General features: G+C 33.8%; 1 protein-coding gene across 4 annotated transcripts in view; it reads left to right on the top strand.

The window, feature by feature from the left end:
• The window catches only part of cysu (Curly Su), a 136,368-nt gene that overhangs the window by 69,906 nt on the left and 46,321 nt on the right, over nucleotides 1-20,141 (top strand). For all 4 annotated transcript variants that reach the window (XM_067776079.1, XM_067776070.1, XM_067776089.1 and 1 more), the window contains exon 3: nucleotides 7,161-7,334. In XM_067776079.1, coding sequence (XP_067632180.1) covers nucleotides 7,161-7,334 — 174 coding nt within the window. The remainder of the gene's footprint in view (nucleotides 1-7,160; nucleotides 7,335-20,141) is intronic.

The following is a 20,141-nucleotide window of genomic DNA, read 5'->3' as shown; positions in this document are numbered from 1 at the left end:
ATTTGGCCCGCATTTTTTGTAAGGATGAATAAGGTAGTTTTGAAATGGCCGTCAGATTTTTTGTGGTTCTCAATTCAAGTGAATGGTAATTGTAATAAATACAGGAGCTCGTCTTTATTTAATAATATTTAGTTTTATATCACATTGTGTAAGTTATTACTATTTTTTGTACAATAAATAAAACAGTATCGGCCTTGTCCACCCATGACAAAAAAAAAAACAAAATTTCTTTTTTCCTTAATTAGTGATGAACCCATACATGTAATACTCCTATATTGCTAATAGAAAATGCCCCCAATGTGTTTTGAATTCGAAATCAAAATAAGACAGCTTATAAAATTTTTGTGATTGATTTTGTAGCATAAGTGTGACAAGAAAAATTTAAATTTAGGTGCATTCGATTATTGAATACAAAAACAAAACCGTTTAAAAAGCAATATATCGGCACTCTGATGTTTGGGAATGTACCTAGCCTTTTGTAGCAATATAGGAGTATTACATATATGGATGAACCGTTTTTTTTCGTATTTATTGCCTAAAACTAGAATTATATTGCGAATGTATACCACAATTGGAATTTCGTTTCTACAAAGTTATTTAGGAGATATGCAGTAGTGAAATATGTCCCACCCGTGACAGATATGGGTGGGACAGATTTTGCTGAAAATTATAGCGTAATAATGTAAGATGAGATTCAGTCTGCACATTGGGGCCATGCACAGTTTACAGTATTTACTGCGTGTGTATGGCTGCCTGAAGGCAAAAGATATTCGTACGCCATTGTTAGTGACGTTTTATGTCACGACAAGTATACTGTGTATGCATTAGCCTGGGTCGATTTGTATGGACGAAAGTTAACCTATATCGAGCCATCGATTTTTCGATAGGATTTGGGCTCAGAAAAAAAAAGTTCCACTATGCATACCCTAAAAAATAATTTTTGAGCCTGCAAAAAAAATCGATTTTTCAACCAAAATTCTTCTAAATCTCCATAAAAGAATTTTTTTTTTTCAAAAAACTGCATTTACCAATTTTGTATTTGCAAATTGACACGAAAAAAAATGCATAAAAAATGATTTGGTAACTTGAAAATGAAAAAATGCATAATAAATCGAAAAAATCGTTGAAATTTTGCAGGCTCAAAAATTATTTTTTTTGGGTATGCGTAGTGGAACTTTTTTTCCTGAGCCCAAATCCTATCGAAAAATCGATCGCGCAATATAGGTTAATAAGTCGACCCAGTCTCGTATGCATGCCTAAAAAAGATTATCTTGTCACTAAAAAATGAAATTCCCGGACTAAAAACAATTATAGTGTTCTCTGATGGTGCAGCATCAGAATTTAAAAACAAGTATACCCTATCGAACCTTTGTTATATGCTTACAGATTTTAATATACAGGTAGAGTGGTATTTTTTCGCCACTTCCCATGGAAAAGGAGCAGCGGATGGAGTTGGCGCCGTTGTGAAGAGGTCGGTATGGAGTCAAGTACGGCAACGTAAGGCTGGTATCAATAATGCTGTTGATTTCATGTTAACTGCTAGAAAGCTTATTATTGAGACTATGCATTTATCTGAAGGAGAGGTTGAAGCTAACAGAATCATGTTTGACCGAAGATGGAACGATGTACTCGCTATTAACAAGGTTCAATCACACCATTTCTTGGTGTAGTAGTCAAGAGGATCATTCTATGGGACTTACATTCAAGTCAAAACTTAGTAGTCTTAAAGTATTTAAACTTAACGTAAATAAAATTGATTCCGACGATGATGAAAGTTTATGGAACGAGTCCGACTCTGAACCTTTGGCATCTTTAATTTATGATAAATCATGAAACGAGTCCGATTCTGAACTTTTGGCATCTATAAATTATGGTGAATAAGCTTTCAAAGTACTTTCAGTTCGAACGTGTCCCACCCGTGACACTAAAATTTCGCATTATTATTATAAAAGTAGGAACTGAAAGTAAGCTATTGTTATGTTATTATATTCTACATATGTCAGTGCAGATTGAGATATTTAAATAAAATTAATTACTTTTATAAATTCGCAGAGTTTACCTAATACTTTATGTGACTAGAGAATAGCTTCTCTTTTCTGCCCCACACGTGAAAATATTTAAAGTTAAATTTTTTCCAAATTCGTGGTAATTTGACGGTTCTTTTTTTAATTGGTGCATTAACAATTGGTGATATTTTCCAAAATCTATATCTAAACTAGGAATAACTTGTAAAATTTATTAAAATCCTTTAACAACCATGCAATTATGCGTACAAGTGTCCCACCCGTGACGATGGACTACCCCATGTACAGGAGCGAACTGGAAAATAGGAGGGAAGAGTTTTGATTAAATTTCATGAATGGAGTTCTTCTTTGTTTTATTTTTGATATTTTCTGTGAATTTTATTATTTAAGCTATGAAAACCGATCTCAAAAACGTTTTTGAAAAAATTCAAAAAATCGAGAAAATTATATGAAAATTTCGAACTTTTTATTTGGAGTTCTCTGAATTTTTTGGAGTATGACCTATGACCTCAAATAAATTTTGGTAAGCAACGTATAAGCTATAAGTATATCGCCTTGATTTTGAACAATTTTTTACATTGGTGTTTGAAATTTTCCTCAAAAGTGTGAAAAATTATTTTTTTGAATTTCATAATAATCTTGACACGAAATTGTTTTTGAGGTACAAATTTTTTCCACAAGAGGTAATTTATCAAATATATTTATAAACATGTAGCATGCCACAACTAAATATACTTTCACTTTGACCGCCCAAATCCAATTTCACTTAATAACCATACAAATCCCTTAAATGTCAGCTGTAACATGCACGTAACGTTCTAAATTAAAGTGGCTAATGCCACAAAATAAAAATTGATGCGGAAAAGTAGTTTTAAAATGAAAGCGGCAAAAAATGTATGGACGTTACTTTTTCGATGCCCTCCTACTGGTCACCCGCTACCATACTCCCCATTGCGCCCACCACTGAAGGCAACTGTCTCAATCAACAATCGACATGCGCCAATACAATAAATATAAAATGTTATTTATTGAGTGGTGAGTGGCGCCTACGCAACCTTAGGAACACTAATTTGACAGCGCGAGCTACGTCGAGTCAGTAGTCATGTAATATTTAAGTTAGCGCAGCTGGTAAAGGTGTAACGACATAATATAAACAAAAACAAGTAAGGACGGGACTGTCTCCGGCTGTGCCGAAGACTTCATACCTTTCATGAATGGGGCTGAACAATAATCTTATCCCGTTCGTAATCTCCAAACAATCGGATGTATAAGATAAGAAATATATAGTGAACAGATGTACATATAAATATAAAATAAAAAATGGCAAAAAATCGTCTTATCTGAACGATCGGTTGTATGGGATATATATTATATATAGCTCCGATCGAAATGATTTTTTCATGAAAACTTCTATGATATATTAGAATAAATATCACCAAGTTTAATGTTTTATATTGGAAATTAAGGGATAAATGGCTAAAAATCTTTCTATCTGAACGATCGGTTGTACAGGATATATTCTATATATATCTCCGATCAAAGTCATTTTTCAGAAAATCTTCTATGATATAATAAAATATATATCACCGAGTTTCGCGTTTATACTTTCTAAATAGCGGCAGGAATGACCAAAATCGTCCTATCTGAACGATCGGTTGTATGGGAGATATATGTTATAGTGGTCCGATCCTACCGTATCCGAAAAATGTCTAATATATTACAAAAATACATCCTTGTGCCAAATTTCACTGAGATATCTCAAAATTTGAGGGACTTGTTTGCGTTCAAACAGACAGACGGACGGACAGACGGTCATGGCTATATCAACTCAGTACGTCACCCTGATCAATTCGGTATACTTAACGGTGAGTCTATCTTTTATATTTCTCAACGTTACAAACATCGGACCAAAGTTAATATACCATTTGATGTTCATGAAAGGTATAAAAAAAGGAAAAGGCAAATCAAGAAATATATTAGCAACAAAAAAAATTGGAGTACTAAAAACGAGTACTCCTACAGATAAAATAATATGAAATGTTTGTTATCAAACATACAAAAATAAATGGGTTGTATGAGCGACAGCTGGTACTGTACACTTTGACAGCTGAAAAATGATAAATAAATTGCAATGCAACGCTCAAGTAGATTGTGATACGTGCGTTATGGATCAACGGTTGGGAAGTAATTGTTTTTGCTATGGGAATGTCAAACAGTGTGCGATATGGGTTATGCGTTGAAGGAAAAAAAAATGTGAGCTACATTGAAAACGTAGATGATACGAGTCAAATATGAATATGTAAATTGATATCTACGTGAGTTCAGGAGGGTTGGGTAATATCAGAAGGCATGTGAAAAGCATGCAAATTAGCTTCGTGTGAACATTTTTTATTACACAAAACATATTTTTTTAACGAAATAAACCCTTTTTTTAATGCAAAAAAACGTATAAAAACTACACCTACGAGTACGAAAATAATTACACAGATTTATAAGATTCAAAGAAATATTGAAAATTTTACAAACTTTTAAAAACTTCATTAAAATATCCAACTTCTTATTTAGAATGTTTGAAATCATTATCCTCCTTGTAGCTTAAATCAAAACTTTTTTCAAAATCTTCACCAAAATTGCCAATTTGGTTTTGTATTCAATAATTAAAAACTTAAATAAAAATTTTAAATTTTTTCTTGTCGCGCTTATGCTGCTATAATCACAAAAGTTTTGGCGTCGTTTTTTGATTATTGTTGATTTCGGTTTCAAAACTCATTGCGACCATATTGTAATAGAAATATTTGAGTTTTACATACGTAGATGGTTTAGGGAGTTTTCAAGTTTTGTAGTTTTAAATTCCACTTAAAACATTTGAGAAAAGTTTCCGGAAATTTAAAAGAATTTAAAACATCTTCATAAAAATTTCAATATTTTTGTTTAGGCTTTCTGGAAATTTTTTTTGCCAGTTCTACAGGCCAATTCAAAACGTTCTAACAAAAAATTTGAAAATTTAAGTAGTTTTCAAAAATCTTGACGAAACATTGTTTAGTGTTATAGGGAACTTTTTAAGTTTCGTAGCTTTGAATTCCACTAGAAGTTTTGAAAATTTTCTGGGATGTTTAAAATTTTCATTTGTATTTTCGTAGGCTTTTTTTACGTAGACCAAAACGAAACGCTTTGAAAAAAATAGTATCAAAAGTTCTGGAAGTTTTTAAAAATCTTTAAAATGTCTATTTATTAAGAATATTTGGTAAATTTTGTTTGTTCAGTGTTGAATGTCGCTTTAAAACATTTTAGAAAAACTTCAAAATTTTAGAAATTCATAAAATTATGCAAATTTTAATTTAGAACTATTTTTTTCAAGTTTTTTAGTCTCATTCGAAACGTTTTGAAAATAATTCGAAAAATCTTAAAATTTTTTTAAATCTTCATAAATATTTCCCAAACTTTTTTAGAGTTTTTAGAAGCTCTTGAAGCTTTGTAGTTTTGAATAACACTTCGAAGCGTTCTCGAAAATTTTGGAAAAGCTTTAAACAAGTTATATAAAAATTCCTCAAGTTTGGTATTTTTTGAGAGAATTTTGTTTTGCTACTTTGCAGGCCACTTCAAGATATCCGAAAAGGTTCCCGAAAACCTTTATGAAATTTAAAAATATTTATTTAAGAATTTGGGGTACTTTTTAATTCTTGGGGGAATATTTGTTCAAATCTTAATGAAAGTTTAAAATATTAATTCAGAAATCTAGGAAATTTTTAAGTTTTCAGTTTTGTGGTCCTCTTTAAACCGGTTTCGAAGACATTCGAATCATTTGGAAGTTTTTAAACATTTTCATGAGAATTTCCACATCGTTATTTAGAATTTTAGGAAACCTTACGAGCTTCGTATTCCAAATCAAAACGTTTTGAATAAAAAAAAGAAAACTTTTTGAGTTTCACGGTTTTGTAATACAATAAATATTAGTACAAGCTTGAAGTCTTTTGAAAGTCGCCTTGATCTTATAATAATTTTTAAAAAAAAAAAAAAAAAAATTTCGAAAATAAACTGTCAAAATTAAATTCGAATTTTGAAAAGGATTTCAGCTTTATATTCAAAAACAAAATTAAATACAACTTTGAAATTTTCAAAAACTTTTCGAATCCGTTTTTGAAATCGGCTTGCATAGCTTAAGTTTTACCAGGGATGCACCTTAACGTTAAGCTAATCGTTTATCAAAAAATTTCCACCGTTTCCGTTGAAACACTTCGAAATATTATCGATAAAGAAATTATCAAAATAAATTGTATCTCGTTTTTAACCGAAGCGAAAAGCTTTCGTTAACGTTAAAAAGATTAACAAAAACGTGATACTTTATGTTTAAATTGTGCTGGCAATGCTATAGCCATGGTGAAGCCTTAAGGTGCTAACAGCGAGCGAACATACACACACAAACTCCATGTAATTTGTTTGTGTAATTCGTTGGTGGTAATGTCAAAAATACTCTGAGAAATGTTCGTACTGTCAAAATTCATGAGAAAAGTTGCAATCAGCTTGGCTAATGCTTTCACCTTTAATGACTCCGCCATCAATCAGCTTTGCCAGCATAGTTTGAAATTAATAATCAACATAAACGATTTGATTTAGAAAACGAAACAAAATCATTTCGTTAATTTGACGTTCTTAACGTTAATAAACGAAACGAAATGACTTTGTTTCGTTTATTAACGTTAATTATCGTAACGGAATGATATCGGTTCGTTGGTTTATACAATTCATTGAAGGTCCGAAAAAAAAAAAACAATAAATAATACAATTTTTTTTAACATTGTTTTGTTGCTATTTTCGTACTCATGGATGATATACGTCAGTTTTTGTCGCCCATTTGTTTATTTTTTTCGTACGGTAGTTGCGGTTTGTCATAACTATTGATGAAATGTGCAAGCAGAGGAGTTATTAACTGTAAATAGCGCACATAGACTGAGTTCAGAAAACCCTTAATCCAAAGGGGGTATTTTTTGGGGAAAAATTTGTTTTCTTTTTTATACGCAATGGAGATCAAACAGCAAAATAAATAAAAACCGAAAAATTTTGGAAAATTAATTTTTTAAAGACTACCATAATAACATTTACTTAGGCTTACTTTTCATCCATTCCTTTCTCTTTCAGACTTAACCTATTCATTGCGGCCATATTCGCGTTGTATATTACAACATTTGCACAATTTCACCATTTTAGTGAACATCTCAACACACATTTGGGCAGCGAATGCGCTTTGGTGCTTTCAGGACCTGGTCGCTCATCTGTCTATGATTATAATGTAAATCTTTTTCGTGGAACAATGTAAGTTTGAAATAAGAACAATTTTCATAGCTTTTAAAAATTCTTTTCAAAGAACCTGTGAGACCCATATATCTTTATAACTTGGGAAGTAGAGCTTACGATTTCTCGAATTTGTTCGAGACGAGATTTCTCGCGAGTCTCGCCTTTTCGCGACATTCTCGAATCTAGAAATACTCGTAAGGCTCGCGAGATTCTCGGCATTCAGTTTATTTGCTGAATTGACAGTATTATATATTATGATTTTTTCTCGAACACAGGAATCGTTATTCTCGCAAGCATTTGCGAGACAAGTAATAATCAGAATTTATGTATTTATCAATTAAAAAATAGAATACAACACATAATATTTGACAAATATGCATACATATATGTATAAAGTTTTTTGTATAGAAAACAGTAATATGGGTTATTAATTTTAGATTATTAATATGTATGTAATTTGTATTAAATTTTAATCAATATATTTTTTGTAGGTGGGCACCGCCACTTCCATAAATTTTACAAATCCTGTGCTCGACCCAAATGAATTATGCAGATGGTTACGTACTATAAGCTTAGCCTCTGCACCGTCTATATGCTCAATTTTTTCATTGGGAATGTGTTCTTTTGCTGTTTTTTTGTAAGGCACTTCTCTGGTATTCAATTTGTGGCTAGTGATAATAAAAATATGTATGTATGTACATATTATAATCAATAGTTCCAACAGCATCCTTTCTAGAAAACTTACCCATCTCGGCTAAAATCGCTTGAAATTTTGTGAGTACTTTGAATATGCCGTATAATTCCTGTTGTGCTACTTCCTTTACAGGCAATGGTTGCATTGCACAGACAGCAATTGGCCCCAGTATTCGTTTTTGTTGCATACTGCCATACCCAGCTTCTTTCTGGAGGCTTTGTAAATATTGTTAAATATTAATATTAAAATATTAAATATTGTACGCGTTGTTTTAAAAATTGGATATGTATGAATTATGCCTCTGAGTTGGAAAATAAAAATGTTATAAAAAAATTTTACACGTACGAGTTGATTGAAATGTCATAGCCAACGCAATAAAGTGAAAAAAAAAATCCCAAGTAAAAAAAACAGAGTACATATAATACTACTATTGCGGCTAAATTCTATGTCGAGAAGCTCGCGAGCTTTACGAGAACTTCAAGATTCGAGAATCGCGGAGACTCGAGAATCTCGCGATTTTTACGAGTATTTCCAGATTCAAGAATCTCGGGAGGAGGGGAGATCTCGAATTCTCGAGTCTCGAAATTCTCGCTTGTGTTCTAGAAGAAATCGTAAGCTCTATTGGGTAGACATAAAAAACATTTTTATATTTACCTGCATACACACAATATTTATAAATATGAGAAATTATCAAAAACCATCATAAATATAGTGAGAACGTTGGCCTTTGATTGTTGAATAGTAGTTGAACGCCGCTTTATAACGAATCAACTGTGCGACAATTTGTGCAGAAACCGACATTTACGTTGTTCACGCCTTATTTGTTAGACGACAACAATCGCTGACAATTCCAACTGCTGGCAGCATGTAATGTCAGCAACATTGTTAAATTCCTAAAATGTTTTACATTTTTAAAAAGGATTGTCAACTGCGATGACACAGCAGGAGGTGTCGCAAAAGATAAATGACATTGAAATTAAAATAAGAGAATTGAGCAAAATTTTATGCAAAACAGTTTCTTTATTAAAACAGCGAATTAGAAAATGCAACACTGAAAATTTCAAGGTGTTGATGAGCATTTTTCGAAGAATATATTGCACAATAGAAAGGGAATTATTTTACAGATATTAAGAAAAAACTGTGTTTAAAATGGCTGAACTTGAACAGTAATTAAGTATTATCTATGGAAATTGAAAAAAAAAACAACCTTTTAGTGTTCCAGTTAAAAATCGTTACAGATTAAAAATCATTAAAACTTATTGAGGATATTCAAACAGTGTACAAAACTATTGTAAAATTCGAAAATTTAAACTAAAATAGGCATACACTGTGTAGATTGTATCGTATTTTTAAACGGTTTTATTTAGCTTAACTTGACAGGCCGGCCGGCTGCACGGCCGTTGTGAACGAATTTTGTAATTGAAATTTGAGTAACTTCCCGACAAGTTACAAGCTTGAAACTTGGAATATAGTTCAGAACCCAGTTCGCATTTGTGGTCCGATTTGGTCATATTTTGAACACATAATATATACAAGAATAGAAAGAGACCTATGAAAAAAATCACCGCTAGGTGGCACAAGGATCGAGATATTCAAAAATTCGTATTTGTGGTCCGATTAGGCTCATATTTGGAACACATAATACATACATGAATAGAAAGTGACATATGAAAAAAAACGCCGCTAGGTGGCGCAAGGATGGAGATATTCACAAAAATCGCATTTGTGGTCCGATTTGGCTCATATTTGGAACACATAATATATACAAGAATAGAAAGAGACCTATGAAAAAAATCGCCGCTAGGTGGCGCAAGGGATCCAGATATTCACAAAAATCGTATTTGTGGTCCGATTTGGCTCATATTTGGAACACATAATACATACATGAATAGAAAGCGACATATGAAAAAAAGCGCCGCTAGGTGGCGCAAGGATCTAGATATTCAAAAATTCGTATTTGTGGTCCGATTTGGCTCATATTTGGAACACATATACACACATGAATAGAAAACGGCATACACTGTGTAGATTGTATCGTATTTTTAAACGGTTTTATTTAGCTTAACTTGACAGGCCGGCCGGCTGCACGGCCGTTGTGAACGAATTTTGTAATTGAAATTTAAGTAACTTCCCGATAAGTTACAAGCTTGAAACTTGGAATATAGTTCACAACCCGACGACAATTCATAATAAGAAAAAATCGCCGCTAAATGGCGCAGGGATCGAGATATTCACAAAAATCGCATTTGTGGTCCGATTTGGCTCATATTTGGAACACATAATGCATGCATGAATAGAAAACGGCCTGTGAAAAAAATCGCCGCTAGGTGGCGCAAAGATCGAGATATTCAAAACTTTCGTATTTGTGGTCCATATTAGGAACACAATACTTACATAAAGCGACCTATGATGTCAGATTTGGCTCATATATGGAACAAATATTTCATTACATACATACAGTCCGGTAGAAGTGACACCAAATATTTTGGAGTTCGAGGAGAGACAAGCATACTTGGCGCGGAGTCGAGTAAAGTCTTTGGAAGGATTATGTATTGCGGACTTAGATTGTAACAAATTGTCAGGAAAGAGTCCTTGTAATGATGAGTCACTAAATGAACTAAACAGAATGAGAAATAATGGACAATTAAATTAAGACTAAAAACTTGAAAATAAAATAATTAAAAAAACAATTTTTTATGTTAAACGGTTTTATTACATTATTATGCTTATTGTAAAGAAGCTTGAACAAGTAAAATTTAGCTTACATTTTCCCAAAAAGTTTCAATTTCGAATACCAACTGTATCCAAAATAAAATAATTATCTAGTCATCACTTTCCTTATCAATCTAGGGCGTTGATCAGACAATTAAATCAAAGCGTTGGACGCGAAAATGTCTACTGATAGTCATAAGTAGGATCAACTGAACCTTTATCAGGTTATGCTACCTCACAGAAATTTCACGCGCCCAACGCTTTTATTTAATTGTCTGATCAAAGCCCTAGATTTATAAGGAGTGTGATGACTAGTACCTAGGACCTACCTAATTATTTTCTAGCTTTTAATATTATTATTACTTCATGTAAGTATTGTTTTCAATAAAAGCGTTAAACTTAAACAATTTTTTTTTAATTATTTTATTTTGGATACAATTGGTATTCGAAACTGAAACTTTTTGGGGAAAATGTAAGCATAATTTTACTTATTCATAGAATAGCTTCTTTACAATAAGCATATTGTTTTGTTAACAACCAATTACACGTAAACATATCCGTACCACCTGAAAAGATGGGTACCGGTTCGTATACGTAACACTTTTATTATTATTTGATATAAAGGAGTTACATACATACATTTATACAAGTAAAGCTTATAAAAGTGTGTTAAAAAGGAAATTCAAATACTTCTTAGCCGGCCAATTTTGTCTTTAGGAGTATTCTATGTGTGTGAGCATAATCTCGTCAGCTGGTTATATTGAGTATCTGTATGCCAAACTTCAACCAAATCCATTCAGCTGTTCTGGTGTAATTGTGACACAAAACCAAAAGTTTGGACATTCAATGAAAAAATTATCTTTTGATATAGATTTCTTCTACTTGCAGATATCTAAGAAAACTTCCAATCGGTGAGCGAAATGCAATCACCCTTAGTTAGCAACGTAAATTTGAAGCCATGAGTTAGTATTACACTGTGAGTTACGGGAAAACTGGTTAGTTAAGGTTAATGCTCATTGAACTCGTAATTAATATCCAGTTTTGATACATTTCAGGGTTGTCCCATTATAAAACAGTGCATACAGACCCGGAGAGAAACTGAAAATATGTTTATAGCCAACACAGTTATAGGCAAGTGTCCAAATGTACGAAAACCTCCTTTTTCCCGTAATTCACGATTTTGGGGGATTCCGGGGAAATCTTGCATACAGTGATTTTTAGATCTTGAAGATCTACAAGAAAGACTATATCACTTCCCAGGTATTTTCACTTTTGTCTTCCTGTGTAACACTGTGCTTTTGGTCAGTAATTTTAGACGAAAATAAAGATATTCACTGTTTTCATACACATAATTTTAATTTTATTCGTGCAAAAATACGCTGCATTGTCATAACGAATAGAGATAAAAAATAATAAATAGACTTTCGTGTATCAAAATGATCAGGGTGAAGTAAAAAAAAAATTCTTAATAATGTGGGAATTATTATTATGTTCTTCCGTCCGTCCATCCGTATAACTGTCTGTTTAAAAATTTTACTTAATTTTAAAATATTCTACGGATGTTTGGTGTGTAGAATCATCGACGAGGTATAGACGAGTTTTCTATTTGTTATCGAAGTGTTATAAACTTGCCATTGAAAACAAAGGTTTTCTATGAGCTATCGCCAAGTTATCGATTTGTTCACAAAAAATTATCGACGTGATATCAAAAATTATTGACTTTCTTCGAAAAGCTTTCAATTTATTTTGGGAGTATTACCAATCTGTTAACGTGGTGTTATCGAAAAGTTATTGGCGTTCTATAGATTTTTTACCGAAAAGTTATCGATTTCTTTTTGCGGTGTTACAATTTTGTTATCGGCGTGTTATAGATAGGTTTTGTTATGAAACAGATACCAATTCAACTTCAATATAAAATCGTTGACATATGTAAGCCGCCGATAATTAGCAAATAAAAAACCAATAAAAAGCCGATGGCTTGACGAGGACAAGCTGATAACCAACCGATAGCACGACAATAATAATGCGCTGTCGATAATCAGCCGTTAATAAAACAGCAAAATCAGGCGGGGATTTCCCCAAGGCAGCAGTTTGGTAGGCATTTGGAAAGTATTTCTGCGATGAAATGCTTCTTAGCGAAAAATCTTCTGTCTTGCAGACGTTGTTCGGAGTCTAAAAAAAACGTGTAGCCTGAGAATTGCAGGTAAAATTAAAAACAACTATTTCGCAATTTTTGCTTTTTTTTGCAAAAATAGAGTAAACAGACGCAGCACCCTTACTAAAAATGGTCTTAATTGGAAAGTTCATTACAATTAAGTCACATAGGTTAAGATTATTGCAAATGATTGAAATTTCTGAAATCATAAAAAAATAGCACTAAAAAAATTGCGCATTCATGAAGCTTTGTAAAACGTTGCATTATTGCAATTTCTACAACATTTAATACGCGTGGAATATTCAAGTGAGAATCGTTGCATTAAGTTAGATAGGTAGGTACATGCGCATTGTGCTAATATTTTCCGTATTACATGAATACCTATAATAAAAGCCAGTAATTTATAAACTCATTTACAAGTGTAATGAACACCGGAATTGCATGCAATAAAAACGTGTAAGAAACAAATTTTCTGCTCGATTTTACATGCCATCAAAACAAATGGAGCGTCTGTAAAAATGTTCACAGCAACAACAAGTATAACAGTTAAAAACAAGTAATGAAGGCTAGGTTCGGGTGTAACCGATCATTACATACTCAGCTGAGAGCTATGGAGACAAAATAATGGAAAATCACCATATAGGAAAATGAACCTAGCGTAACCCTGGAATGTGTTTGTATGACATGTGTATTAAAAGGAAGGCATTAAAGAGTATTTTAAAAGGGAGTGGGCGGACGCTATTCGGGATATCCCCATAAAGGTGGATCAAGGGTGACTCTAGTATGTGTTTTGTACGATATGGGAATCAAATTCAAGGTATTAATGAGGGTTTTAGAAGGGAGTGGCCCCTAGTCGTATATGTGAAGGCGTTTTCGAGATATCGACCAAAATGTGGACCTAGGTGACCCAGAAAATCATTTGTCGGGTACCGCTAATTTATTTATATATACAATACCACGAACAGTATTTCTGCCATGATTCCAAGGGCTTTTGATTTCGCCCTGCAGAACTTTTACAATTTCCTCTAATTAATATGGCAGGTGTCACACCCATTTTGCAAAGTTTTTTCTAAATTTATGTATACTTTGCTTCAAAAAACCAAACCAATCAGCATCCTTCATCGTTTTTTTCGTATTTGGTATAGTGGAATTTTTTTCATTTTTCGAAATTTCCGATATCGAAAAAGTGGGCGTGGTCATAGTCAGATTTCGCCCATTTTTAATACCAAGATAAAGTGAGTTCAGATAAGTACGTGAACTAAGTTTAGTAAAGATATATCGATTTTTGTTCAAGTTATCGTGTTAACGGCCGAGCGGAAGGGCAGACGGTCGACAGTGTGTAAAAACTGGGCGTGGCTTCAACCGATTTCGCCCATTTTTACAGAAAACAGTTACCATTATAGTGGCAATGCCCCTACCAAATTTCATAAGGATTGTTAAATTTTTGTTCGACTTATGGCATTAAAAGTATTCTAGACAAATTCAATGAAAAAGGGCGGAGCCACGGCCATTTTGAAATCTTCTTTTATTTCTGTATTTTGTTGCACCATATCATTACTGGAGTTGAATTTTGACATAATTTACTTATATACTGTAAAGATATAAATTTTTTTTGTTAAAATTTGACTTTTAAAAATTTTTTTTTAAAAAACTGGGCGTGTTCGTCATCCTATTTTGCTAATTTTTATTAGGCGCACATGTAGGGGCAGGAGTAACGTTCCTGCCAAACTTCATCATGATATCTTCAACGACTGCCAAATTACAGCTTGCAAAACGTTTAAATTGCCTCCTTTTAAAAGTGGGCGGTGCCACGCTCATTGTACAAAATTTTACTAGTTTTCTATTCTGCGTCATAAGGTCAACCCACCTACCAAGTTTCATCGGTTTGTCCATCTTTGGTAATGAATTATCGTACTTTTTCCGTTTTTCGAAATTTTCGATATGGAAAAAGTGGGCGTGGTTATAATCCGATTTCGTTTACTTTAAATAACGATCTAAGATGAGTGCCCAGGAACCTACATATCAAATTTCATCAAGATACCTCAAAATTTACTCAAGTTATCGTGTTCACGGACAGACAGACGGACGGACATGGCTAAATGAATTTATTTTTTTGCGCAGATCATTTTAATATATAGAAGTCTATATCTATCTCGATTAGTTTATGCAGTTACGGGGTACCGTTATGCGAACAAAGTTAATATACCCTGTGAGCTACGCTCAACTGAGTATAAAAATATCACAACAGCCATTGATGCTTTGATGTGCAACAAGTGTGCCAAATGTTAGAGATTGTAATGCGAGATGAGATGAGACCGACCAACAGCAAAGACGACGAATAAAGTTAACTGATTTACCTGTAATGACACATACATATATATGATGATAGATATATATTTGTACATAATAGCGTCGCAAGTATGTATAACGATATTCATGATTATTTCGGCATTGCACTCGTAGTAAATTGCAATGTGGCATCTTATGCTTTTGTTGTTGTTAATGATGTGATCAACTTTAAAATATGAAGAGAGATACGAATGTGCGACAATCTATCGTGGTTTGCGAGTTGTGCCAAAGCGATTAGGTTGTTGCTTGTTTGAAGATGTTGAGGAGCACTTTGTTGTTGCTATCGCGAGCTATAAACCACATGCCTCTTTGCATTGAAATTTAAAGTGGCGGATGCACCAAAGCTGCGATTACATCATCGCCTGCTGTAAAGCTATACAGCAGCGTTCACCCACCAGTCAAGCCACGAATTAAACGAAAAAACGAATCATGTGACCGAATGGCACCAACTGCAGCTGGTAATGCGCTATAATGGATTTTTTTGGTTAACAACCGGCTTTTGTGGTTTGTAACAAATTCACTACTCAAATGAGTACGTTTTGTGGACATGTACCCCAGCAGAAATATTTACACTTTTGGTTTGTTAGACAAGAAAACCGAAATAAAGAATTTCTGAGGCAACTGGAATTGGGTAAAAGGTGGTTATATAGTACATCGCAAGCGTTTACGGCTGCGGCAGAAATATACATTCCGGCTTACTCGAATTAAGAGCTCGCCGAGGTCTACGACGTTTATTCATCAAAGGCTGTGCCTGCAACCGGATGTCTGCTAGAATGAAACGGCGATATGTATGAATTCGTTATAATTTCTTTATCCGGAACCCATCTTGCGCATTGGGCTTGTAAAAACTACTTCGAAGGAAAAAGCAGTACGCGCTTTAGATATTTTTACGACGACTACGTACCCTTTGATTGAATTATGTTAATGCCCGACTGATTGATAACAAATGCAAGAGGCACAATGGTAGGGGCATGAGGAAAATGCGACTTTCCTACTTATATCACAGGGGCTAGAAGAGAGAAAAAGTAAAAGCTATACACTTGACTGGCATTAACTTTTTTTTTTTTGCGGATGTGAAAATGTATATGTCAAGGCGAGGTAGCACCGGATGAGATGGAATGCTTTGTTTGAGGATCCGAATGTGAAAAAGTAAATGGTGGGGAAGAGCAATTGGACAAGAGAGAGGAGAGTTTTGTAGATGCTAGTCTAGGATAGGTTGAGTGGTAGCCACCGCCGCAAAGGAAACTGGGATGAAGGTTCATTATGATGTCACATATGACGTAAGCTATAGCTATTAATAAAATCGGCGCTTAGCAACGATTTAGTATCGTAAAAGTCAGATCTCGAACCTGTATAAGTCCTCCGGGGATCATAGTGAGACGAGACCGAACTAGCTTTGCTTATTTCTGTCGAAAGCTGGACAGTCAAGCATGAAATTCCTCGATGTTTCTACCTCGGAATCCTTCACATGGCTGCAGCTTAAAGGGTTTTCTAGTATGTAGAGATGTACCGCGTAGACTCCCATTGCACAGTGATCCATTAAAACTACAATCACTATAGAAAGATGATTCTTGGTCATCCAAATAGTTTCAGCGGACCGCTTGTTATCCATTTCTAGTGATCTCGCTAGCCCCAAGAGGTACTGTCCGTCTAGTGTAAGTTGTGTGACTCGAGGCCCATCTATAAAGAAGAAGGCCATATGTGGCCAAGGGTACTCCATACTCCCTACGTACATCTACGTTCGGTTCAGTTCTCCCCATGCGCGCTAGGACATCCGGCAGGAATATTTATGTGACTCGGTCCTCAAATGTTCTTAATCTTAAAATAGTTTGACGCAACCGCAATCAAGATCCGGCATACTAATTGAACTTTAAGGCAGCTCCAACTTGGGGCTTACATCGAGTTTCTGCTGGAAAGGTCCTCTTCAATCTTCCCGTCTAACTTCGATCAATCCGCGAACCAGTCATTCAATCCACTGGCTCACATTATTTTCATTCCCCAATCTTCTCTCGAAGGAATGACTATTCTGAAGTTTGCACAGGCGGCAGTTGCTGGTACACTGTAGTCTTTTTTGTCTGGGATAAAATCAAAATTCGAAACAATGATGGAGCTGTAAGGACGGAATGGGAAAAAGGAAAGAAAGTGGCAAAAATCGGAGAGGAAAAAAATTTGAATTAGAAGAAGAAGTAACAGATGAGCGAGTATAGAAACACTGCGCAAAGTAGACTTCTTGAAATTCTATTAAAATTGCCAGCTAGGTTTAAGTTTAGAGAGAAAAACGTCTACCAAATCTGCTATTATTTTATAGAAACTTTCAACTAAAATGAATAACTTTATTCCATTTGAATCAGTTTCAAGTACCAAGAACCAATTTTCCTAAAGAGTTGGTAAGTCATTGTCATACCGGATGTGGGTACTGCCATAACAAACATATATCGGATACGTAACGGAATTTCGTCAATAACTCTTGCGACTGTCTGTGAGTAATCGCAAAAAAAAAGAGCATGTAAAACGATATTTAAATTATTTTTTTTAAACTGGGCCAAAGTTCTAATTCGCCAACGCATATGTACATATGTTGTGATGTATTTGAAAAGTTATTGTCAGTACAAAGGCCAGCGGCAAATCCACAAATGGCACCAACATCTCCGTTTCAAAACGGTCAACAGATTTTTTGTTCCTAAATGTATCTGTGATGTTTGTACCTGAGTTTGTAGTTTACAAGAGAATAAATGCATTTGTACGACATTTAAAAAAAACCGCAAACAATTATATATGTACATATGTACATACCCCTACATATGCATTTTTAAGTGTGTCATAGCCGCTGGCTCGTTTTCTTTCCATATCGGCTTTGTCCATTTGATGAATATTATCGCTGAACTGAAGCTTCTTTCAAACAATATTGAACTATTAAAAAATGTAATGGGCTTTTGAAAAATATGTAACATTCATCTTATGAAAGATCTAAGTAATTTTTATATAATCAAGGCCGCAAGCGTTGATCCACTTAGTTTTAAAAGTTTGAACATGTGTACATACATGTACTATGTATATTTGAATGATGCACAGTTTTTGTACATACATATTTGAATAATATTTTCATCATAAAATGTAACACAAATCCAATTTTCGGCAATAAACGTTTATTTACCACGTTAACTGATGTTATATGACAAAGAGATGGATGCCGTGGCCTTTGCATATGATGTGATTACATTTATAATTTGAACCTTGAAAATGCTCATATTTCATTTGGACATAAAGTACTTACTTTCATTTACAATGCAGCAATCAAAGTTCACTCTTTAGGGTAGTAGTTTATTAAAGTAGCGAATCAATTTACCGAAACAAATGATTTTCACAATTATAAATGAACTTTATCGCCTTTAAAAAAATTAATTAAGACAAAAACAAAACCTAACTAAGTCAGTGGAATTGCGTATTTCGAGGCCTAAGTGGCATATCAACCTATCTCATCTGCCAATGCTTAAACGCTCTCACTCTGAAATTTTTTCATAAAAGCCCTATAGCATCTCAAAATGTATTGTATTTGTGGTGTGATAGGGCTTTATTGAGAAACATTATAATGAAAATTGAAAGTGACAAATCACACAGCAACTGCACAAAACAAGTTGGCCGATATGGTCATGCAGCACACATATTCCTATGCATTCTGAGCCACTGAAACCAGATACGCTAACGGATCTGCCCCCAACAGCTCATAGTTTCGCCTTTAAGAAAAAAAAAAAAAATTTGGCGACTATGGAGACTAAAATAAAATAGAAGATAGAGCTCGAAAGAAGACATAGTCAGGGAAAGTAAAAGGTTTTTATAGCAATTTATGATTGCAAACGAGCCATTGCCAAGAAGTTACGATCAAGCTTCCAGCAAGCGGACAAGGCTTAAAATTTCAGCAAGGGTGTAGAGCTCCTGAATTGTACGTATTGTCGTTACCACCATAAGTGAAGCGCTGAACATAATTTTGGATCTTTTGCCCTTGAATTCCTTAGTATATGAATAATATTGAAGGAAACACAGGAAGAAGACAACGAACACAACAAAACTAGTAAAGGAACTTCATACTATTACATACATTTTAATACCACTAGCAGAGATAATGTACACATATCACAGATAATGTTAGCACAATATTTCTGCATGAAACATAAGACGAAATAAAAAGTGTAAAATTCAACAGTACGCCAAGAACCATTCTACGTGTGGATAAATGAATGGACATGTAATTGAAAACCCAAAACGGGTAATTCTTCAGCAACTCAGAAGATCCATTTGATAAACATTGCATATACAACCTTTATTTCATTGCCAATGTGGTTATATAGAATAAAACGGAAGAAACCCAAGAATGAGGTTTTGGGAACACATTTATTATGGTAATATTGAGACAGGGAAAATGACCCTCACACCAGAGTCTAAATTTCGAAAAATTCGAATGGAAATAAAAGCCATTCGACATCAGAACTACAAACCAAAATGCAAACACCAAATCTGACGAAATATTGGAACCATTGAAACTGCTTCCCAAAAACTTAAGCTAACACGCCATTACAAGAAAAAAGCGCAAAGAACTAGTTCAGCCTTAAATAAGAAAATAGTTCGAAAAGACTTGCTTCTCAAAAAGTTCTAACAATGGTAACCGGTGCAAAAAAAACAAATAACTAGTTCCAAAAAGCAATCGGTTGAAAAAGTCTTCCGCTTAAAAAAAAAAAAAAAGAAATAAACGGTTCGAAAGTATACCGTTCCAAAAAAAGTAAGAGGTTTAAAAAAAGTAACCCGTTCTAAAAATTAACCAGTTCCATCGAACTCAATGGTTTCAACAAAATTTTCGGATCCATAAAGTTAACGTGTTCAAAAAAAATTACATGTTCACAAAAGAAGTAAGTTCAAAAAA

This window comes from Eurosta solidaginis, chromosome 1 (assembly GCF_040869045.1).
Source record: "Eurosta solidaginis isolate ZX-2024a chromosome 1, ASM4086904v1, whole genome shotgun sequence".
Taxonomy (NCBI): domain Eukaryota; kingdom Metazoa; phylum Arthropoda; class Insecta; order Diptera; family Tephritidae; genus Eurosta; species Eurosta solidaginis.
This window is presented reverse-complemented; position numbering and strand designations above follow the sequence as displayed.